The following is a 23,850-nucleotide window of genomic DNA, read 5'->3' on the forward strand; positions in this document are numbered from 1 at the left end:
AACCTTATTATAGGCAATTTACCCCGAGTGGTTTTGCTGCTTCCATGAAACCTCCTATGTTCGAGGGTATCCACTATAAGAGGTGGCGCGTGGGAGCAGTCTTATGGTTTCAAACCATGAGTTGCTATGACGCCACTCTTGGCAAACCTGAAGAGAGCTTGATGCTCAACAGGAACAAGCTTTTTAGAAAATGGATACTCTGTTTAAGGCTGCTCTCTTGAGTGTTCTTGGTGAGAACATAGTTGATGCTTATGCGTCAATTGATAATGGAAAAGATATGTGGGACGCACTCGAGGCCAAGTTTTGGGTCTCGGATGCTGGCACTGAGCTGTACGTCATGGAGCAATTCTATGATTACAGGATGACTGAAGAGCGCTCCGTGGTTGAGCAAGCTCACGAGATACAGTCATTTGCTAGAGAACTTGAGCACTTCAATTGTATGCTACCAGACAAGTTTGTTGCCGGAGGTATTATCACTAAGCTTCCTCCTTCATGGAGGAACTTTGCTACCTTACTGAAGCATAAGAGACAGGAGTTTTCCGTCCCGGTTCTCATTGGTACTCTTGATGTGGAAGAAAAGGCAAGAGCAAAGGACACACGTGCTCGAGGTATTGAGGGAGGATCTAGTGCTAATCTGGTACAGAAGAAGAACTTCCAGCCCCACAAGTTCAAGAACAAGGGCAAGTTTGACGGTAAAGCAAAGTTTGATGGGAAGAACAAGGTTGTGCAACACACGAACTTCAAGAAGAAGAATGACAAGAAGAAAGGTGCTTGTTATGTGTGTGGGGATCCTGATCATTGGGCTCCTAGTTGCCCTAATCGCTATGACAAGCGTCATCCTGGGAAAGGCGGCAAGACCGCTAATGTTGTCATTGGAGACATTGACATGAAGGATGCTGGGTATGGTATATTTCCCACTATTCTTTCAGTATGTCATTCTCCTGATTGGTTGATTGACACGGGTGCTAATGTGCATGTATGCGGTGATATTTCCATGTTTTCGTCTTATCAGACCGCAGGGACTTCAACCGTGCTGATGGGCAATGGTTCAAGTGCTTCTGTTCGTGGTGTTGGCACGGTCGATCTGAAGTTTACTTCGGGGAAGATCGTGCGGCTGAAGAACGTGCATTATGTCCCCCTCTGTCAATAAAAATCTTGTTAGCGGATCTCTTCTGTGTAGAGATGGCTACAAGCTTGTCTTTGAGTCGAATAAATTTGTAATATCCAAGTATGGAACCTTTGTTGGCAAAGGTTATGAGTCAGGAGGCCTGTTTCGTTTATCCTTATCAGACGTTTGCAATAAAGTTGTTAATCATATTTGCAACAATAGTGAATCAAATGTGTGGCATTCACGTCTTTGTCATGTTAACTTTGGTTGCATGTCGCGACTAGCGAAGTTGAACTTAATCCCTAGTTTCACCACTGTCAAGGGATCTAAGTGTCAAGTGTGTGTGCAAGCTAAGCAACCTCGTAAGTCTCACACGATTGCGGAAACGAGAAATCTTGCACCACTAGAGCTCATACATTCAGATCTATGTGAAATGAATGGTGTTTTGACAAAAGGTGGAAAGAAATATTTCATGACGTTAATTGATGAGTCCACTAGATACTGCCGTGTGTATCTTCTGAAATCTAAGGATGAGGCTTTGAACTTTTTCAAGATCTATAAAGCTGAAGTGGAAAACCAACTTGATCGGAAAATCAAGAGGCTTAGGTCTGACCGTGGTGGAGAGTATTTTTCCAATGAATTTGATGCTTTTTGTGCGGAACATGGTATAATCCATGAGAGGACGCCTCCCTATTCACCTCAGTCAAATGGGGTGGCGAAAGAAAGAACCGTACTCTAACTGAATTGGTTAACGCCATGTTAGACACATCGGGTCTCTCCAAGGCATGGTGGGGGGAGGCGATATTGACGGCATGTCATGTCCTAAACCGAGTTCCCACAAAGAACAAAGAGATAACTCCATTCGAGGAATGGGAGAAGAAAAGGTTAAAACTCTCTTATCTACGAACATAGGGTTGTTTGGCAAAAGTCAATGTTCCAATTCCAAAGAAGCGGAAGCTTGGACCAAAGACTGTGGATTGTGTTTTCCTGGGATATGCTTTTCATAGCATTGGCTATAGATTCTTGGTTGTAAAATCTGACGTACCTGACATGCATGTCGGTACGATCATGGAGTCGAATGATGCGACTTTCTTTGAAGATATCTTTCTCATGAAGGATATGGCTACCTCATCTAATCAGGAGATGCCTAGTTCATCGAATCAGGAACCAGTTACAATTACCGAACCTACCATTTCGATGGAACACTTTGAAAGTCCTGTGGAGGAGAATAATGAAGTTCCTATTAGGAGCAAGAGACAGAGGACTACAAAGTCCTTTGGTGATGATTTTCTTGTGTATCTCATAGATGACACTCCCAGTTCTATTTCAGAGGCCTATGCATCTGAAGATGCTGACTACTGGAAGGAAGCGGTTCGTAGCGAGATGGATTCCATCTTGGCGAATGAAACTTGGGAGATAACTGATCGTCCTTATGGGTGCAAACCTATAGGATGCAAATGGGTATTCAAGAAGAAGCTTAGGCCTGATGGTACTATTGAAAAGTACAAGGCTCGGCTCGTGGCTAAGGGTTATACCCAAAAGGAAGGTGAAGACTTCTTTGATACTTACTCACCTGTGGCTCGACTGACCACTATTCGAGTTCTACTTTCACTAGCTGCCTCGCATGGTCTTCTCGTTCATCAAATGGATGTTAAGACTGCTTTCCTAAATGGAGAGTTGGACGAGGAAATTTATATGGAACAACCAGATGGGTTTGTACTAGATGGTCAGGAAAGAAAAGTGTGCAAGTTGCTGAAGTCTTTGTATGGACTCAAGCAAGCACCCAAACAGTGGCATGAGAAGTTTGAAAGAACTTTAACAGCTGCAGGTTTTGTTGTAAACGAAGCTGACAAATGTGTGTACTATCGTCATGGTGGGGGCGAGGGAGTTATCCTTTGCTTGTATGTTGACGACATACTGATTTTCGGAACAAATATGAATGTTATTAAGAAGGTCAAGGATTTTCTGTCTCGCTGTTTTGAGATGAAAGATTTAGGAGTGGCTGATGTCATTCTGAACATCAAGTTGTTGAGAGACGATGATGGTGGGATCACATTGCTTCAATCTCACTATGTGGAAAAGATCTTGAGTCGCTTTGGCTACAGTGACTGCAAGCCCTCTCCAACACCATATGATGCTAGTGTGTTGCTTCGAAAGAATCAAAGAATTGCTAGAGACCAATTGAAGTATTCTCAGATAATTGGCTCGCTTATGTACTTAGTCAGTGCTACAAGACCTGACATCTCTTTTGCTGTTAGCAAACTGAGTCGGTTTGTCTCAAAACCAGGAGATGTGCATTGGAAAGCTCTAGAGAGAGTTTTGCGTTATTTGAAAGGCACTGCGAATTATGGAATTCACTACACCGGGCACCCAAAGGTGCTTGAAGGGTATAGTGACTCAAACTGGATCTCAGATGCTGATGAGATAAACGCCACGAGCGGTTATGTATTCACTCATGGAGGTGGCGCTGTTTCTTGGAAGTCTTGCAAGCAGACCATCTTAACGAGGTCAACAATGGAAGCAGAACTCACAGCACTAGATACAGGTACGGTCGAAGCAGATTGGCTTCGCCGACTGTTGAATGACTTGCCTGTTGTTGAGAAACCTGTACCGGGTATCCTTATGAACTGCGACAATCAAACTGTGATCACAAAAGTGAGCAGCTCAAAGGATAACATGAATTCATCAAGACATGTTCAGAGAAGGTTAAAGTCTGTCAGGAAAATGAGAAACTCCAGAGTTATTGCATTGGATTATATCCAAACGTCTAAAAATCTGGCAGATCCTTTTACAAAGGGTCTATCACGTAATGTGATAGATAATGCATCGAGGGAGATGGGTATGAGACCCACAATATGAGTTGTTCACAGTCGTAACCTATTCTTTGTGATCGGAGATCCCGTGAATTAGATGTGGAAGACAAGCTGTTGATCAACTGAGAGGAGAGTATCCTTACTATTAACAATACCACTCCATGAAGATGCAATACTCTCCTAATCTGCATGGCAGGTTGATGTATATCTTAATGTGTTCTAAGTGGCTCATTGAAGCAGAGATGTCGTCCTGCAGAACATCTTTTGAAGAACGCACCTATATGAGTCTGATTGTTAAACGTCGCAATCTATGAGAGTAGGATTCTCTCTAATAAACTCATGAAAGGTCTCGGAGTATGACGCATAAGCTCCACCCGCGGGGAAGACACACGGTAGCCACGTACCGGTCAAGGCTTTATGTGAAGCTAGATTCACAGAAAACTTGCAGTTCAAGGCCCAGTCCACTGTTCAAGTTGCTTACTAGTCTAGCATAGAGTTCTAGGTGGAAGTTCAACTTAACAGTCTCCACTGCAGTACCGGTATATAAAACAGTGTTTTGGAACCAAAGGCAAATAGTGTGCCTCTGGGATCTGGTGGGGGATTGCTGGAATTTTATCTATTTTGGGCCTAGCCCAATAAGCAGTTTCAGAAATTCCTAATAAATCCTAGAGGCCCACGCAGCCCATTCGTGCAAGGAAAGAGGTGGAACTAAAGTTTAGTCCCACATTGCTAGTTTAGAGGGAGTTGGACCTCTTTATAAGGGACGTTCTTTCCCCACTTGTATGAGCATGAGAACAAGAGGGACATCCACGCGCGCTCCTCCTCTACCGCCCGCCTCGCCACGCCACGCCTCGCCGCGCCGCGCCGCGGGTTGCGGGAATGAGCCGAGCCGATGTCTAAATTTTTGCCATACACTACGGGTATACGAAAGGTCACACGGAAGCTGAAAAGATTTTTGCGAAAGTCGAGTTCGAATGCGAACGGTGTAGCCCTTCGGCTGCTGGCTGTTCGCTTCATCTCCATCTCTTCGTTTCGCCTCCCGTCGCTGCCCTCTCGCCTCCTTCTCTTGCGCCTATAAAAGGGAGGTCGCTCCTCTAAGAGAGGTGCACCAGAACTTCTTCTTCCTCTCGCCACCGGTTCCAATCTCTGAGCTGCTGCTGTCTTCCTCATCCCGGCTTGCGGCGTGCACCGCGACTCGGGACAGTAGGCCTCCGAAACCGCACCACTTTGAGTCCTGTACGGGAGAAGGGTGATAAGGTTTTTGGGGAGCGCTCTGCGCGACTACTGACTTTTCCATCACGGACTCCGATGACTACTTTCCCGACGACGACTTCTTCCCCGACGTCGAAAACCTCATCGACGACATGGCTGGAGAGGATGTCGACCCCAAGTCCAGTGCTTCTGCTGCTGCTGTCCCGTACGTGTTCTTCCTCTTTCTGTTAGAGACCCTGCTACAGTTCCTTGTTCTAGTGTTTGCCCTAGATATGTTGGACTCTGTTTCATATATGCAACTTGCTATACTATCTGCTCTAGATGTGTTTAGTTACAGTTCATATATGAAGATGTTGTTTACCTTCTCTTTATCAAATCGCATGACTTGTTTTATCACTGCTATACTAGTCGTGCTTTATCTAATATTTCTGATAATAAAATCATTTGGTAAATTGTTCATATTTCCAACATGGAGATCGTGTTAATCCTACTGACGGAGCCCCCGCTCCTAACCCTACCCGCTCCCGTGAGGCCCCTCCGCCGCATCGGACCGCCCCCGACCGCCGTCTCCAGTACACTCCAGTGCAGCCCCTCCACCCGCCGCAGCCGTCGGGGACGTCGCAGGCAAAGCATGTGTGTCGCAGCGGCGGCGACGGCGTTTCTCCTCGGCCAACGCTTCGATCAGGGTGGCGGTGGTCGCGCCGGCCGGATCTAAGGCAGTGACGCGGGGAGGCGGTGACCAGGCAGGCGGCGCCATACAACGACGGGACGGCGACAGCTTGGGCATTTGATCTGGGCCCGGTTGGGCTTCGGCGGGCCGCACACGTCGTGTACTGTTCCGTCAATGGCATGCTACTCCTGGGATCGACCCGCAACACGAGGACATTAGGGGCTCCGGCCCTGGGCGTGGCGGTGGTGGCCACCTCCTTCGCCGGAGATGGTCAACCTGAGGTAGGTGGTCGGATCTTCAGATTATTCGTCATCTAATCCCGGCTGCGAGTTGGGGAGACAGAGTTGCCGGTGAAAACTGAGCCGATCGCGGGATGGCGGCGTTTTGCACCGTTACCTTGATGAAGGCATCGTCGTGTAACTTCTGTCAACCCACTCGTGCTGCTTCGGGGGAAGCCCTAGGATCTGGTCATCCAGATCGGACGATGGGAGTGTTGCGGTGTCGTTTTTCTCTTGTGAGCATAGTTTGTGGAGCAGCGCTGGAAGACAAAGGGAGGAGGTGGAGCGACTAAGTCTTGCACGAAGCTTCGGTGGAGATGTCAAGTCATGCCTGACCGACAGGTGCTACACTGTGTCATGTCTGGTCGGCAGGTGCTACGCACGACAAATCTTCTAGAGTCTTCGCGTCTGGATGGATGCGCGTAGGGCGGTGGCACCATTGGGCGCCGTGGTAGCGTCAACGGATGTCCGGACTGGCAAGGATGATGCGGATCTCTCTCCTGAAGATGGATCAACGGTCCGATGATGATGGCAGCTTCTAAAACGTGTGCATGTGATGTGCGTTTTAGGTCTGCTACACCGGCTGTTGGTTCTGATACGTTATGTGGACGGATCAGCGACACCGGTTTTAGATATGGGGGGTGAGAGCATTCCACATTATCGAGTATGTAGGTGTGAGTGATGGCTTCTGGTGGCTTGATATATGTTCTTGTCAGTCCTTTGTTGAATAATTAATAAAAAGTACTGTATGCATCGATTAATGAATAAAAGAACTGTATGCATCGATTAATGCAGAGGCCGAGGGTTTAACCTCCTTTTCCAAAATAAAAAATAAAAAAAATATTTGCTAGCTCTTCTTCCTCTTATATACTTGATTCGACTCTACAGAGCTTCCGTTGGCCCTCTCAACCACGGTCTGCGGCTCCCTCCAGGCCCGTGGCAGCTTCCTGCCATTGGGAGTATCCACCACCTTTTTGGCACCCTCCTGCACCGGGCCATACAAGACCTTTTCTAGGCGACATGGCCCTCTGATGTTCCTCAAGTTTGGCGAGAATCCAGTGATCATTGCCTCCACCGCCGTGGCTGCGAAGAAGATCGTGAAGGTGCACAACATCTTTTGCACAAGGCCATTGCGCTCATCTGTCAAGGTAATCAATGGGCATGGTCATGTGAAAACATGTTCAAGAGTGGTCTTGTTTCAAAGCCCTCGTCGCAAGGAACATGAATGTGCACACGGAACATAAATTGGACTTTCAGTTCAAAAAATATATTAGATTCAAATTTGAAAGTCAAAAGAAAAGGAATGAAACGTAGGGTGGGTGGAGCACGCAGTCTTTCAGGTACCCCTGCGAATTTCTCCAATAGACCACCATGCTTTGATTATCGCTTCCATGGGAGCACCGCTTCTTCTGTACCCAACTCCTACATTGCCTTGGCCATAAGTAATATTAGAGTTTGCTGGAGCCACCGTTGCACATACTGAGAACGAATACATCACACAAAATAGTATTGCGATTTCAAAGATTCACGTCTGGTGTGGAAAAAAAGAACAATGATATTGTCCGGCGGAAGTGCCATTAGTATCTTTACACTCCTTCAGTTTGAGAAGTGCGCTCTAAAATTATGTTTTACAACTGACTGCCGAATAGCTTGTTCTGCATATATCTAAGATTTATTTTTGCGGGCCAGGAGGCCTGAGATATATTCCTTGCATTAACCCATGAGTACATACAATAGATTGTAAGAAGGTAAACAAAATAACACCCCGCAAAAAAAGTAAACAGAATTAACACAGAGAAAAATATTTCAACAATATAAATGAAGAAAGAACGCACGTGGTACATGACATATTGAAATAGCATAACAAACTCCTTATTACAGTGATCCAGACCGAGGGAGTGACCAACTAAGTGACACGCGTGACAAACGGATGCATTTCACACCAAATAAAACTCAAAGGGAAAATGGAATTAAAATATGGAAAACACGACACAGAGGATGCATGATCCGGACCATGCATGCTTCAGAAACCTACTTTGCAGTCTTTCAAGCAAGCCTTTTGGCATGGCTCCCCGCACGAAAGCGGCTCCAGTGCTAGTGAGTCGCACAGAAGACATGGATGTGCATTGCAAGTCAGGCGACAGGCTGATGGAGCTTCAGGGCAGACATCATCGCAGGCTGTTGCCGATGCCGGCTGGCTCAAGCTGAGCCCGACCAGCACGACGACGCAGACGACGGCGAGCACCTTCAGAGGGGTAGCTGCGGCTGAAGCCATTGAGATTGGCTGTCGCAGAAGATCAAGATGAAAAGAGCAGAGCAAGATTGAGGTGCGAAATGAAGAGCTATAGGGTACTGGATCCAAGTCTATTGTTGCTGGAGTATTTATAGGTGAAACATTGGAAGCCATGGCTCTACTTCGCTAGACAACAGGCATCAATCGCTCGAGTATAATAAGTCGGGTCAACCGATCCACCCTCGGTACGTACGTACCATCTTCTCGTGACTCATGAGCATGGGATTCCGATCCCACATGCCTTCTCTGATGCTGCGTGTCTTCCTAACCTATACTACTAGGGACCTAGCATTCGACAAAAGATCAAATTCGTCAAGTACATCAACTGACCGACGCTCAGATCAACCAGACGGCACGAAGATCTCTCATGCCCCACATCCATCACTTAGAGTAAATGTTAATTTTCAAGTAATCTACAACACTTTATGAAATTTGATACTACTATAAAACTCAATTTACGGAGGGAGTAATTGTTAATTTTCAAGTAATCTACAACACTTCATGAAATTTGATACTACTATCTATATCTATATACCTACTAATAAAAGAAATAGATATTCTTAGTCCATCATGCTATTTTATAGAAAACCCCCTGATTTTTCTGATATTAAACCCGCAGTAGATATCAAATGTTTTTTAAAATACTCATATGTTCTAAATCTTAACTCCAAATTTAACATGTTATATATGAATTTTGATTAAAAAAATATATTTAGAATCTGAATATGATGTTATTTTACCTGTTAACAATTAAGAAAAATATCTATGGTACAATCTTAATCAATAATGCATTATCCGTCTTTCTTTCATACCGGTAGTGATTTGGATTGGGGGTGAACACCTTAGCAAAATCAGGATTGGACACGAAATTAAAGATAAATTTGCTAGAGACACCAAATAAATAAGGACATGCATGAGAAGAAATAAAAGAAGGACCTAATAAAGATGGGGTGTATGCTATAAAACAAATAAAAGGGAAAATGCAGAGGAGATCCGATAAAGATGAGATGTTCCGCTATTCTCCTATATATAAGAAAGAAAAAAGAGAGGACATGCATGGCAAAAAGAAAAAGGGAGGCATGCACGACAAAAAATAAAATAAAAGACATGTTTAACAAGATATAAATAACGATGAAACAGAGACCAATACCTATGACATGTATGGCAAGAAATAGTGATGAAATAAGGACGCAAGTACCTGCGTCCACAGGAGACCATACAAAAATGTCCTTTTCCAGAAAAAAATCTCTCTTTATGCTTAAAATAATAATATATCTTTTTAACAACTCTTCATGTATTTAAGAAATATGCATGTGAAAAAAAGTGTTCAAAAGTTACCCTAAGTTGGTGATGCTTAAACTGAAAACCTCCCTTGATGCACACGTCTCCGTACTGTGCTAACGTGTCATCGTCTATTTTTGTCATTTTCCTTTACCGGCCCGTAACAATACCCCATTTCACACATAACATGAATAAATGCATGATCACTTGCCCATTTCTTTGTACGGATTAAATCTACATGCAAGCCGTGTTGAAATAGAATACCCGTGGAATCTTGAACTGCGCTTTTGTAGGCTAAGACCATCTTTGTTTTGGTCGTAGCTAAAAAATCTCAGATTATAGACCATTTTTAGTAAATTAAGAGCGTGTGGTATTTTTTTTCCATTGCAATGCATGGGCTTTTTTGCATGTAAAACTCAATTTCATAAATCAGTAGTCGCGTGAAGCACGGATTTTGTCACGTGACGCGCGGATTGAGCACAACTAGTTAAACTAACCAGCATTGGATCAATTGAGTACCTACCCATCTGCCGTATGTGTGGCTTTAACAAGTTTGGTTAATGTAGGCAACGTGCATGTGATCGACTAGTGATCCCACGTCCCTCGGAACTGCCCATAAGGCATAGATATATATCGCGGGATCTGGGCTCGGCAAGATGCATGTGCGCTCTCGATATTAGGTCAAAACCAGCAAACTACAGATAACACACGTTGTGGCCCAGCGAAGCCAGCCCATTTATTTGCCAGCCCATGTAGCTGCAAAATACTTATTTCTCGTAATATGCGCTAGATAGACGGAGCTCGCACAGGCCGCCCAGCACTGTGCCGGCCCGTTTCGGTTTTCGTCCAAACTTATTTTAATTTTTACCTTATTTAATAATTCAATTTTTTCTAGAAACGTTTTAGATTTTTTAACATTTTAGAAAAATGTTTGAATTACAATATTGTGTTGCCCCTTTTCAAAAATATTTGGACCATTAATTTATTTTTTGGTCTGATTTTTATAAAATTCAGAAATATTCAAAAATTGTTTGCCATTTAAAAAAATGTATTTAAAAATATTGGAATTTTAAATATATTACTGTTTTAATAAAATGTTCGCAGATTCAAAATAATTTCTGCGTTTAAAAATACATTTTATAAAATTGTTCTAAATGTTCAAAACATATTCCGTTTTCAAAAGTTGGTCCAAATTAAAAAAATGCTTCGGTATTGATAAATGGTTCATTTCTTCAAAAATTGATGTTGTTTCAAATTTTGTTCATGTTTTTTTCCAAAATGGACGGAATATTAAAAACAGTGGTCGTAATTTCAAAAAATGTTCACGTTTCCAAGAATATTTGGCTATTCGTATTTTTTAAAAAGTTCAAAAAGGATTTTAAATCCAATGTTACACTATGTTCTTAAATATTCGCGCTGGCCATCGGTTAGCAGTAGGCGTTTGTTGTCGTGCCTAGCGGCACATGGCTGGGTTTTTAAGGTCTTATGTTCGATCGTTCAACGCACCTTTTTTTTGGATTATTACTCCTGCCTTGCAAACAAATGTTATTTCGGTGCATGCCAGTGGGCTGGCCCAGACTCGAACTGTTATGCGTCCCATGCGCTATTTGACGCAACCAGCGTCATATAGTAGCTCCCATGCAGCTACCCCACATAGCTCGCCAATTTTTTCGGTTATCCCCCGGGTGGGCCAAATTGGACCTACCACGTATTTCTTTTTCTGTCTGACGGACGAGCAGCAAAAATTAAAATGGTGCGAGGGGATTGAACTATGGACCTTCCCTATTGTGCCGATGGCTAAAACCAACTCAGCTAGCTTGCACTCATGATAGGAACAGTCCCATCTTGGAATTTTATATTAAATCACACCGGTTTTTATATCTCTCTAAGTTGTCTGGAAATAAGGAGGTTGTGTGAAAATAAGGAAGTTGTCTCCAAAATTATGAGCAGAACGAGTTACTCCACAAATTATTGCCGGAATTTACTTGCATGTGCTAATAAAAGACAATATGTTGGTTGGCTATAATGGAAAGAAATTGTGGGCACATGCTAATAAAACAGAATATGTTGGTTTTGCTCTAATTAGTAAAATTTATGGTACCTGAGCGCAAAAATGGTTGAAGAGAATAAACCCTAATAATGAAAGGACATTCTTATTTTTTTGCGAATAAAGCACTTCCATTACTTAAGCAGGAACATTACAATCCTGCTCACACAGCAATTAGTAATGCAACATAATTTATGCGCTGCAATAACGTCATGCCTGGTTATGCGCTGATTATGCTAATGCCTGGTTATGCGCTGATTATGCTAATGCAACATAATTTATGCGCTGCAATTAGTAATCCATCTGATTACGTCGTCGTAGGAGAAAGTGACCAAAACAATTAACACCAATGACGTCGTCGTAGGTATGTGCCATGGATTCTACCGGTGTGTGCAACTAACAACAATTAACACGCACATGACATAAGGATGCATGCACACCGGCCTATCGCTTGCACGCAGGAAGTGTCGTAGCTGAAATAAAAAAAAATAGAAAAAAAGATACTCCCTCCATCCAATAACATAAGATATTATTACAATAAAATGAGTATGTTACATTTGTTGATATTCTGTACACATATCAATAGAGTTTGTCAGTCACTAAATGATACTCCCTCCGTCCAAATAACATAAGATATTATTACAACCGATATACTCACATATTGGTTGTAATAACGTCATATATTATGGGACGGAGGGAGTTTTCATGAAGTACATTTAGCGCACGCTCTCTCTCTCTCTCTCTCTCTCCAATTTAGTCTCAATGCTGCCATATAAAAAAAACTATCACTAAGTGTTGGGGAACAGGAATCGTCACCTGAAATCATACAACTTCTACTTATATCGGCTATAGCATAACTGTACTACAATAGGTGTTATACTCGAGTTACTATCAATACGAAAATAGCCTACTATCAGTAGAAAAATAGCCATTTCATAAACCTGTTTGAACCCGTGTATGATCTAGTTGACGGAATGAGATAGAGGGAATTAACTTGGACAATCACTGCAGACGTATAACTGGTTAGAGCAAGTATAGCTACAGCTAGGTGACAAATATTCTGAATGTTAGAAAAGAGAGAAACCTCTGTACCTTCTCAAGTATTCCAAATTTGGTCCATAGCAGACTTCTTACCACACATCATTAGGAAACCTAGAAAGCTTGAATCAACAATTTTAAAATATAAATGTATAGAATAAGCATAAATTACTATATTCTTGAGAACAAATATCGGGGTACATTCATGTTAGCATATGCCATGGTCCAAGGTGTAGCATCAGCAGGGAACAAAAACTAATTTGCGGATTAGAAAGTCATCAGAGAGCAAACACCGGTTGTGGGGGCATGCCATTGATGCCATGCTTGAAGGAGACTATATAGCAACTGTAAGAGGTGTGTGGTGTCACCGACAGATGTGGTGATGTTAGCTCTTACACAAAGACCGGTCGCAAGAACTCAAATGAACTTTGAATTTGTAGTCAAGGAAACAAATATCAGTCACGACACGGATCTGATATCACTGGGCAAAGCCTGTGCGATTCTGCTCACGGTTTATTTGATAGGTTTGAACTTCTTTTACAGCGAATCACCCATAAATCCCAAGTCGGCTCTTGCTTCTGATTTGATCCTGCCTGCGCTCAGACCTGTCGTGGATCAGGAAGAGAAGAACTCAATAGTGATAATCAGTGTCTTAACAAACTAAAAGGAACTAGAAGCAATGAACACCAACCTTGTTCAGTTCTAGAGGGGCCGGGCATTTTCTCGGTGAAGATGTCATGAGAACTGGCAAGGACCATGAAGCCCAGAAGACCCAAGCTGTCAAGGCCACAAGCAGCCCAGCACCAGCGTCCAGCAACGAACCGGCCTCGCCACCAGCTCGGCCCATCAGACAGAGGCGGCCCAACCACAAGATCAGCGGCCCTGAGTGGGTGTGACGCTGCCAGCTACTTAACGTGTCCTCACCCACTGGAGCTAGGTATCCAGTGGATCACGGCACGAACCCGGCGGCGGCTCTCTTCCCTTCCTCCTGTTTCCCCCAACTCTTGTATCCAGACATTGTAACCCTAAATCGCTACCTGAATTCGTGAGCTGAGTGCTAGATCGAGTAATATATCTGTGGGTTGCTTACATCTGGTATTCAGAGCCATAGATCCACATCCTGGCACATCTGATCGAGACGGGGCTGCAAAAATCAATCAAGGATCAACTCAGCGCCATGGATCCTTCCTTCAAGGATTACTTCGACAAGCTCACCAACTCCCTCGACATGATCCACTCCGACATCCGCTCCCACACCGCCAAGCTGGACGATCTGGGCCAGTGGCGGCCCGATCTGGAGCGGCGCGTGGATCAGCTCTCGGGGCGGTAGCTGAACTCCAAGTGCGGCCTGCGACCACTACGGAAGAGCGGCCGGTGGAGGCACCAGCGCCACCACCACCCGCACCACCAGTGCCGCTGCGTGACCACGTTGGCACCAGCAAGCGTGCGGAGGGCGACGCCCTCGGGTCAATCGACCGCGGCATCGACGTTCTGCCACAGGGACTGGCGCCGATATTCGCATCGGTGGCCACCCCGGCCAACGGTCAGTCACAACTTCCCGTTCCGTCTACCATCGCATCTCCATACGCGCATGCTAGCCAGATCCTCGCTGGAATTGGTCAGGCTCATCCATCGATCGGGTTCCCCCAATTCACGGGCGAGAATCCGCGTCTGTGGAAGACACTTTGCGAGTAGTACTTTCAGATGTTTGATATCCAAGAGAAATTCTGGGTCCCGATGGCATCACTGAATTTCTCTGGCTCTGCATCGGTGTGGTTGCAATCGGTGCAGAGGAAATTGACCGAGTTCGATTGGGAATCTTTCTCGACGCTGTTGTGTACGAGGTTCGGTCATGACCGTCACCAGCTCTTAATCCGCCAGTTTTACTCTCTATCACAGAAAACAACTGTAGCTGAGTACATTGAGCAATTTGAGCTGATCATTAGTCTGCATATTCTGAATCCATTCATCCTTACTACTATCTTACCCGTTTTGTTGAGGGACTGTGGCCCGACATCCGCGCGGTGGTACTGGTGCAGCGGCCACCGGACCTCAACACCCTGTGCGCTCTGGCATTACTTCAGGAGGAGGTGGCGGACGGCGCTTCGCGGGAGCGTGCGCGCCCCAGCGCAGTGCGTACCACTGCTCCGGATTGGAGCCATTGCAACGGCGCGGGCATGCCCATGGCACTTCCCCTCGACACTACCCCAAGGACGGCCACCAACGACGCCGATGGCCACGGATCGGGCAGCAGTAGAAGCCAGCTGCGCGGACGGCACCAAGCTCAAGGCGCTGCGGGAGTACCGTCATGCGAAGGGCCTCTGCTTCAAGTGCGGGGAGCGCTGGGGGCAGGACCACAGCTGCCCTACCAGCGTTCAACTCCACATCCTCGAGGAGCTACTCGAACTGCTCGGCCTCGACTCCGACGGCGATTCTTCGAGCCCATCGCTCGGCGACGCACTGGCCGAAAGAGCAATGGTGATCTCTCGCCATGCCCTCACTGGTGGCACGTCACCGAAGGCGATTCGTCTTCACGCGTGGTTACAAGGCCACGAGGTGTTACTGTTGATGGATTCTGGAAGTTCCACATCCTTCATCGACGCACGCCTCGCATCAGTTCTGACAGGCATCGTACCTCTTCGCCGACCCTGCCGCGTCAAGGTTGCAGATGGAGGCGAGCTCTGCTGTTTCTCTCACATACCACACTGCAGTTGGGTGTCTCAGACGCATGAATTCAGCACGGACATGAAGGTGTTGCCATTGGGCACGTATGACGCCATCCTCGGCATGGACTGGCTTGAAGAACACAGCCTGATGAGTGTGGACTGGCGCGACAAACACTTGTTGATTACCACTCCGCGTGGACCGGCACAATTGCGAGGCCATCAAGAGCGTGTGGATGCTTGCCCTGAGATCAACGCCTTGCAGCTGCAGTCCTTGCACAAACAGGGATCGCTAGCGCAAGTTGTGCAGTTATATCAGATTACTGAAGAAGATGAAGTATATACACCCACACCAGACAATATTCAGAAGGTCATTGATCAGTTTGAGGATGTATTCGGCGAACCAACTGGGCTGCCCCCACGTCGAGATTGTGATCACCGGATGCCACTTATGGCAGGAGCACAACCAGTGAATTTGAGGCCATATAGACACAAACCTGAGCATAAAGATGAGATTGAAAAATAAGTGCAGGAAATGTTATGATCTGGTGTCATTCAGCGCAGCCACAACCCTTTCTCCTCACCTGTAATCCTAGTCAAGAAAAAAGACGGCACGTGGCGACTCTGCATAGATTTACAGACAGCTCAATGCTATGACCATAGTGGGCAAGTACCCGGTGCCTGTAATCGAAGAGCTGTTAGATGAACTGCACGGGGCTAAGTGGTTTTCCAAGCTTGACTTGAGGGCAGGCTACCATCAAATCAGACTGGCAGAAGGAGAGGAATTCAAGACTGCTTTTCAAACTCACTCCGGGCACTTTGAATTCAAAGTCCTGTCTTACGGCCTTGCTGGAGGACCCGCTACATTCAACGGTGCTATCACAGGCACACTTCACCCACTCATGCGTGAGTGTGTTCTGTCCTTCTTCGACGACATACTCGTGTTCAGTAAAACACGGCAAGTACATGCAGAGCACCTCAAACAAGTGTTTGAGCTTCTTCGCCGTGACCAGTGGAAAGTGAAAAGAAGCAAGTGCAGTTTTGGGCAGCAACGAATAACCTACCTGGGGCATGTAATCAGCGCTGACGGTGTGGCAACCGATCCCACTAAGATCGAGGCAGTGACAGCGTGGCCCACACCTACAAATGTGAAGGAGGTCAAATGGTTTTTTGGGCTGGCAGGGTATTACCGGCGCTTTGTCCGGCAATTTGGAATCCTAGCCCGACCTCTCTTCAACCTCCTCAAGAAGGGAACACCGTTCGTTTGGACAGATAACACTGAACAAAGCTTCCAAATACTCAAGAAGGGACTGGTCACAGCACCGGTGCTTGCACGGCCAGACTTTCAGAAACAATTCACGGTGGAAACTGACGCATGTGATACAGACATTGGAGCAATTTTGCAGCAAGAAGGGCACCCTATCGCCTTTATGAGCAAAGCACTCTGCCCCAAGTACCAAGGCCTATCCACGTACGAGAAAGAGTATTTGGCAATGATCGCTGCAGTAGATCAATGGCGACCGTACTTGCACTCTGCAGAGTTCATCATCAAAACAGACCAACGCAACTTAGTCTATTTGCAGGAGCAGAGACTCACGACTCCGTGGCAACAACGAGCTTTCACCAAGTTATTGGGCTTGCAATACAAGATTGTGTATAAGAAGGGCGTGGAAAATGGAGCTGCAGATGCACTATCTCGCCTGCACCACTCATAGCATGTAATGGCGATCACAAGCTGTCAACCGGTGTGGCTCGACGATATCATAGCAAGCTACAACTCCAACCCTCAAGCACAGCGTCTCTTGGAACAGTTGGCAGTTCGACCGGACCCAAAAGGGCGTTTCAGCTTGTCGCAAGGACTCCCGCGTTTCCGAGACCGCATTTGGCTTGGAGGCAGCATCGCGCTGCAGCAGCAGATCATGTCTGCGTTCCACGATAGCCCCGTGGGGGGGGGGGCATTCGGGGTTTCCGGCTACCTACAAGCGAGTCAAGCGTTTATTCACATGCCGAAAAATGAAAGCTGATATTCTTCAGTATGTTCAGTGCTGCCAAATCTGCCAACAAGCTAAAGCGGAGCGGGTGGCTTCACCAGGGCTGCTCCACCCACTTCCTATTCCCACCACGTCCTAGGATATGATCACGATGGATTTCATCGATGGTCTCCCACAATCAATTCAGTACAATTGCATTTGGGTTTTGGTCGATAAGATGACCAAGTTCGCTCATTTCTTGCCACTTGCCCATCCTTACACCGCTTCCCGCGTTGCCCTCCTTTACATGCAACACATCTACCCCGTCCATGGCTTCCCACAATCTATTGTTTCCGATCATGATCCTGTTTTCACTAGCCACTTTTGGCAAGAACCCTTTCGCCATGCTGGTACTGACCTCCGCATGAGCACGGCCAACCACCCGCAAACCGATGGGCAATCCGAGCGCGTGAACCAATGCCTTGAAACTTTCCTTCGCTGTTTCACTCATTCGTGTCCCAAGCGATGGAGTCATTGGATTCCTCTTGCACAATTCTGGTACAATGCAGCGCCACATTCAGCCATTGGCATGACACCATTCATGGCTATGTTCGGTCACGAACCCCGCCATTGGGGCATCACTGCGGCCTCTTCCTGCTCTACAGACCTGGCTCGACGAGCGCGCTACCATTCAAGATCTGCTGCAACAACACCTTCAGCAAGCTCACTTGCATATGAAACAACAGGCAGACAAGAAGCACTCAGAGCGTGTATTTGAGATCGGCGACAAGGTTTATCTGAAGCTACAGCCGTACGTGCAAACATCAGTGGCCAAGCGAGCTAACCACAAGCTCTCTTTTCGGTACTACGGACCATACTTCATCATCGCCAAGATCAATCCGGTAGCTTACAAGCTGGAGCTACCGACAAATGCAACAGTTCACCCTGTTTTCCATGTATCACTATTGAGAAAAGCTCTACTGCCAGGTACGCCAGTTCAACAACAGCTCCCCACTGCTACTGATATACCTGCAGTTCCAGTTCAGGTTTTGGCTTCACGATGGCGTCGCAAGCATGGCAGCATGGTTGAACAAGTCCTCGTTCGGTGGTCTGACCCTGCGTCAATCAGCGACACTTGGGAAGATAAAGAAGAACTACAAGCTCGATTTCCTACTGCAGAGGCTTGGGGACAAGCCTCATCGCAAGGAGGAGGGGGTCTCAAGGCCACAAGCAGCCCAGCACCAGCGTCCAGCAACGAACCGGCCTCGCCACCAGCTCGGCCCATCAGATAGAGGCGGCCCAACCGCAAGATCAGTGGCCCTGAGTGGGTGTGACGCTACCAGCTACTTAACACGTCCTCACCCACTGGAGCTAGGTACCCAGTGGATCACGGCACGAACCCGGCGGCGGCTCTCTTCCCTTCCTCCTGTTCCCCCAATTCTTGTATCTAGACATTGTAACCCTAAATCGCTACCTGAATTCGTGAGCTGAGTGCTAGATCGAGTAATATATCAGTGGGTTGCTTACACAAGCAGAGCCCGGCCGGCCCAGGCGAGAGGCCAGGCCCAACTCACGTTACTTTGGTCCGACCTCGGCCATGTGAGTGTGGTTAAATAGCGAGACGGAGCGAGTGAGAGGGCACGGAGGCACTGAACCATAGAACTAGCCGCCAGTGGCTATCCCCTCCCATCCCCTGGCTCTATCTCCCGAATCCCCTTCTTGCTGTCCTCAATTTGTATCTGGAACTTGTAATAGATAGTGGAGACTTGAGTGACTATCCAGCCGTGTCAGAAGAAGAGGAAAAACGGGAATCAAGAACTTTCTTGACATTATTTCCAACAGAGAACCCTTCAGGTGCAGCGTCGGGTGATTGTCCAATAGTAATGCTGCACAAATACAAGGGCTCCAAAATGTGTGAAAACAATGCACTTACAAAAGAACAGAGATGCATGATCCAGTCTCAGTGACAGAATTGAACAATTGGTGACCAGTAGAGGGTAGTAGTTTTAATTCCGACAGAAAAAAGAAACTAATGCATTTTAATTTCAGCAGGTCTGCACCATGTCATGTTCACATCATGGTTAGATGGGTGCAGTACGGCTTATTTATTTGTGGTTCTGTGTAGTACTAGTAGTAGTTCAGTTCATGGCCTCATGGTATGATTGTACTGTTCTTTAGTTCTGCGCATGTAAGCACTGTTGGTCTACTGTATAGATTGCGTGCTATTTAATTTTGCACCTGCAGCACACCTACTATATAAAACGCATGGAAGGCATCAAGTCAGTAATATAATCTGACTGACATCACATATGTCTGACCATAATTTTTCTCTACGCCCCCAATAAATATAAGCAATGAAATACTACAAGGAAGCAACAAAGAAACTAGCACACGAATTAAACAAGAAATAACAAATGTGTAGTATCCTGGTTTTCAGCTACAAGTCTCTGAAAACAAACTGAAACTATCTTTGTGACCTGCGCTCCTGGTGTTAGCTCCGCTCTTGGTATCGTGGACTAGATCGATTAGTTTTTGGCGATTTCTAGGGAGGTTGACCCTAAGAACACTTACAGCGTGGTCTGGTCAAGAAAAATAGAAATTGGGAGAGTTTTTTTTCTTTTTCTTGGACGAAGGTCAGTATGCATTCCTGTGTGGCCTGTTAATCCTCGGTCATCTCTACTCCTAATGGAGCAGTTGGTAGTCTCGCTTCCAGGTTTTTTTCGTCCCACCTCCCATGGTTTTTTTGGTACCTCCTCCCACCTTCGCTGGTTTTTTTTCGTCCCCTCCCCCCACTTTATCGGTTTATTTCCGCGTCACCCTCTCACACAATGAAAGAAATCTGAACAGATCAGAACTTTCCATAATGGCGCAAGTTATTTAGTAATGTAGAATCAATCACGAACAATCTCTAAAGATCAAATCTAAATTAATTAACCTTACCTTAAATCACCCAATCAAATTAATTAGAAAGCAAATAATTGATTTTCAGAAAAATCGCCCAATCACATTAACCTTACCTTAACTCACAGATGGTAATCAATCTTCAAATGTTTGAAACAATACATCGAGGGAGCAGTAAATAAACTCCCTTTCTTATGACATGTATATGATCTTCCCTTCCCTTTCCGTTGTCGAGCATTCTTGATTCTCGAGGCCGATGCTTGGGCTGCGTCACTGGGTCGCGAAGGTGCCGGAGTACGAGGACGGCGAGGCCGGGTGCCGCGGCACCGCGTTGGCCGCGGCCAGTGAAGGGGGCGAAGAAGGGCGGCTTCCCTGGCCCTGGCCGTGGCCGTGGCCCTGGGAGTTGGTGCAGTGGAAGCAACACTTGAAGGACCCGGCGTGGGTGGCCGGCACGCGGACGCACTTGGAAGCGGGCCCATGGCCCGTGCCGGACGACGCCGACGCCGACCGGGGCCACCACCTCCGCGTATTCTTGGAGCTGTGGCTGGCCAATTTATATGAAATTAATTCCCTCAGTTGTGGTGGCAAATATAATACACATAATCCATATTGTTATGCACTAGCGTGTGTGTGAAATAGATGGATTATGGTCCCGTACCCAATAAGATGGATATGCGCGTGTGTGTTAGAGAGAGTGAGGGAGAGAGAGTGAGGAAGAGGGAGGGAGAGAGTGTGTGTGTGGGGATTTGATGGTAAAAAAGGTCGCCAATGTCACTTGATATGTATGAGAATATTAATATTGAACTCTTAAAGTTAATGTCGCCCCGTTGCAACGCACGGGCGTTCTTCTACTATGGTTAGTTAAAGTCTGAGTTAGTCACTGCAGTGCACCTTTTTCTCTTCTTTTTTTGCGGAGAAGTGCACCTTTTTCTCAATCACAGTGTCATGCAAAATGGTTAATCGAAACTTAGAAACAAATGGCTATACAGAAAGAAAAAAATCAAAGAGAAACTAGGATCGCGGGACAATGTAGTGCAATTGCTTCCTAAATTTTCCAAAGCAATTAATATTCCCCTTCCAACATTTTATATACAGATGTTGTATTCATTGTCAGTAATACAGTGATATGTCTGCCAAGGCATATCAGCAAGGCACAGATTGGCCGAAAATTTTAGCCATAACTGCGGTAAGATTCTATACGAAACTATGAATGATATCTTACGCATATATACAGTGGCAAAAGGCTGCTGCTCGCAATAGTAAAAACCCATAGTGATTGACCTTTAAAAGTTGTTAACTATCAACAATTGTTATAGAATTTTTTAAAAACATGTTCAACTCGGGTGTGGCAGATTGATCGTGCCAAAACATCCCATCCCATAGTTAGATTCACGTCTGAACATGGGCTCTCTCAGCGATTTCGAATTTCTGACCGTTGGATCTCTCCCTTGATGCGATTTGGGCCATCGGATCTGCCCCTGGGATGAGCTGGGCCGTTGGATAAAATTTGCAATCGGAGTAATGAACAGTAGCGTCTAATCACCTCTGTGTTTTGATCGCTCCTCACTGACTATTGGGCCTGACAAAGTAGTGGGCCACCCCTGTCTATGACTTGGGTGCGCCCATGCCTGGTGCGGGTGGAAAATGCGTGCCACCGCGTGTAATTCTTAAATCCCGCTGAGGGCATTAGAGGGATTTCGCTTTGTCTCCCGTACGTGGCGTTCTGTGGGTGGGGAGGAGAAAAGGGCACCCGATTGGGTGAGAACCCTAGCCGCCATCCCCATCGCGTCCCTCTCCTTCGCAGCCGCCGCTCGCTCCCGTCTGGTTCTCCTCTCCCACCGCCCGGTCGCCGTGCTCCTCTCCGCCGCCCGGTCGCCGTGCCCACGCTGCTTAGCCTCTGCCACCCCATCAGAGTCGCCTCCTACGTCGAGCCGAGGGGAGTTATCTGCGCCGCCTCCTACGTCGAGCGCGCCGCCGCGGTGGACGGTGTCACCAGAAAGGAGTCAGGTATGCTCCTCCCTCCTCCCCTTTCTCGATTTGGGCGTGCTCGGCGAGTTCGGCATGCCTCGGGGTCGGGGAAGCGACGGTTCTGCTTCCATGGAGAAGAAACACGCCAAATCTTTCCGGTGCCCGTGCATCTAGCTTTGTTGATTTCGATTAGTCCCTGTCTTGCTTTTGCGATGGGGATGTTTAACGGATCCTGTGCTTCTCTCGCTCCATGCATGCCCATCCTCCTATAGGTCTCGCTGCTGGGACAGAGCAATCAATCAACAAAACGCCTGATTCGATTCGATTCGAGGGAAGGGGAAAAAACAGATTGATCGATTTGAGGAGCGAACGTTCACGAGACTGCTCGTCGCCCCTCACGAGACTGCTCTTCCTTTCAACTGAGAACTGTTGAATATTGATTCCATCTGCCAGTACTATTTGTTTACCTCATTTCAGTTCTTCTACAACACTGCTCAATACTACAGGGCTTACTACAGATATAAAACGGTTAGTTTTCTCTATCAATGATATGTTTAATAGCAATGCTCTGCATCATTTATATACTACTGCCGCTAACGCTTCTCCTGTTTGTGATAGGATACTCATTCTGTGTTGATTGGCCTTCTTCTAATTGTGCAAGCATTCCAATACATAAACCAGTTGACATCATATAGTCAGGTATGGATATGGAACAGCTTGTCTAACTAAGAATTACCTCCGTGTCAGTGTGTGCAATCAGCAACTTACTTTGGGGGAGGAGTGTTGCTCATGGATTGGTCCTTTGCTAGCAGTGTTGGGGCCGCACCAGCGGTCATGTCCTTCAGGTCGACGGCAAGGGAGGAGCAGCAGGGCGAGCTCGCGTTCCCCAAGCAGCAGGCCTCTCATGTCCTGACTCCACAGGTAGCCGGAGCTGCTGCTGCCCTCGGTTTATGCACGGTTCATGTTTTTCCTGGCAGTTTTGTTGATTGATTGCTCTGTCTATGTTGTGTAGAGATTGTTTGGTGCTGAGAACCATGGCAGCGTGCAGTACGCCACCGCCCGCGCCGCTTAAGGCATACAATCTCCACACCAGCATGCTCCTAATGGTGCTAGGATGATTCCAACGGGGTCGCTTTTCAATGCCAACAATTCGATGTTCAGGGTTCAGAGTTCGCCTAACCTCCCCAATGGTGTTGATGCTGGTATCCCGTTCAAATCAACCACCTATTAGGGATGAACAATGCGGTGGCTGCTTCGACCGTTGGTGTCTAAATCAAGGTAGATAATTTGCTCTGTTTGATTTGCAGAAAATACTATCTGTAAAATCCAACTTTCAAACTGAACTATAATAACTTGTCTTATTTGTAAAGGGACATGCCAAAGCCAAATACCGCGCAATTAACTATCTTCTAGGCTGGTTCTGTCAATGTATTCAACGTCTCAGCAGAAAAGGTACTAATACAGTACAATTTTTCTTATTGGTAATGCATTTTCATGTCGTTTAGGTTTGCTGCCCTTGCTATCAATGAAATCTTCAGTTCCCTTACTTCAACTCATGTGACCTGCTTTCTTTTCTTTTCCATGCAAGCTACAAGTTACTGTTACATA

At 46.3% G+C, this 23,850-nt stretch overlaps 1 protein-coding gene across 1 annotated transcript; it reads left to right on the forward strand.

Moving 5' to 3' along the window:
* The first annotated feature begins 14,972 nt into the window (after window positions 1-14,972).
* On the forward strand, window positions 14,973-15,929 carry LOC141027570 (uncharacterized). Its single transcript, XM_073504654.1, has one exon. The coding sequence runs from the start codon at window positions 14,973-14,975 to the stop codon at window positions 15,927-15,929; it is 957 nt and encodes a 318-aa protein (XP_073360755.1).
* The last annotated feature ends 7,921 nt before the right edge of the window (window positions 15,930-23,850 follow it).

This window comes from Aegilops tauschii, chromosome 7, assembly GCF_002575655.3.
Source record: "Aegilops tauschii subsp. strangulata cultivar AL8/78 chromosome 7, Aet v6.0, whole genome shotgun sequence".
Classification (NCBI taxonomy): domain Eukaryota; kingdom Viridiplantae; phylum Streptophyta; class Magnoliopsida; order Poales; family Poaceae; genus Aegilops; species Aegilops tauschii.

Coding starts and splice junctions, on each gene's coding strand:
- LOC141027570 (XM_073504654.1), top strand. CDS start 14,973: ATGGCCACGGATCGGGCAGCAGTAGAAGCCAGCTGCGCGGACGGCACC.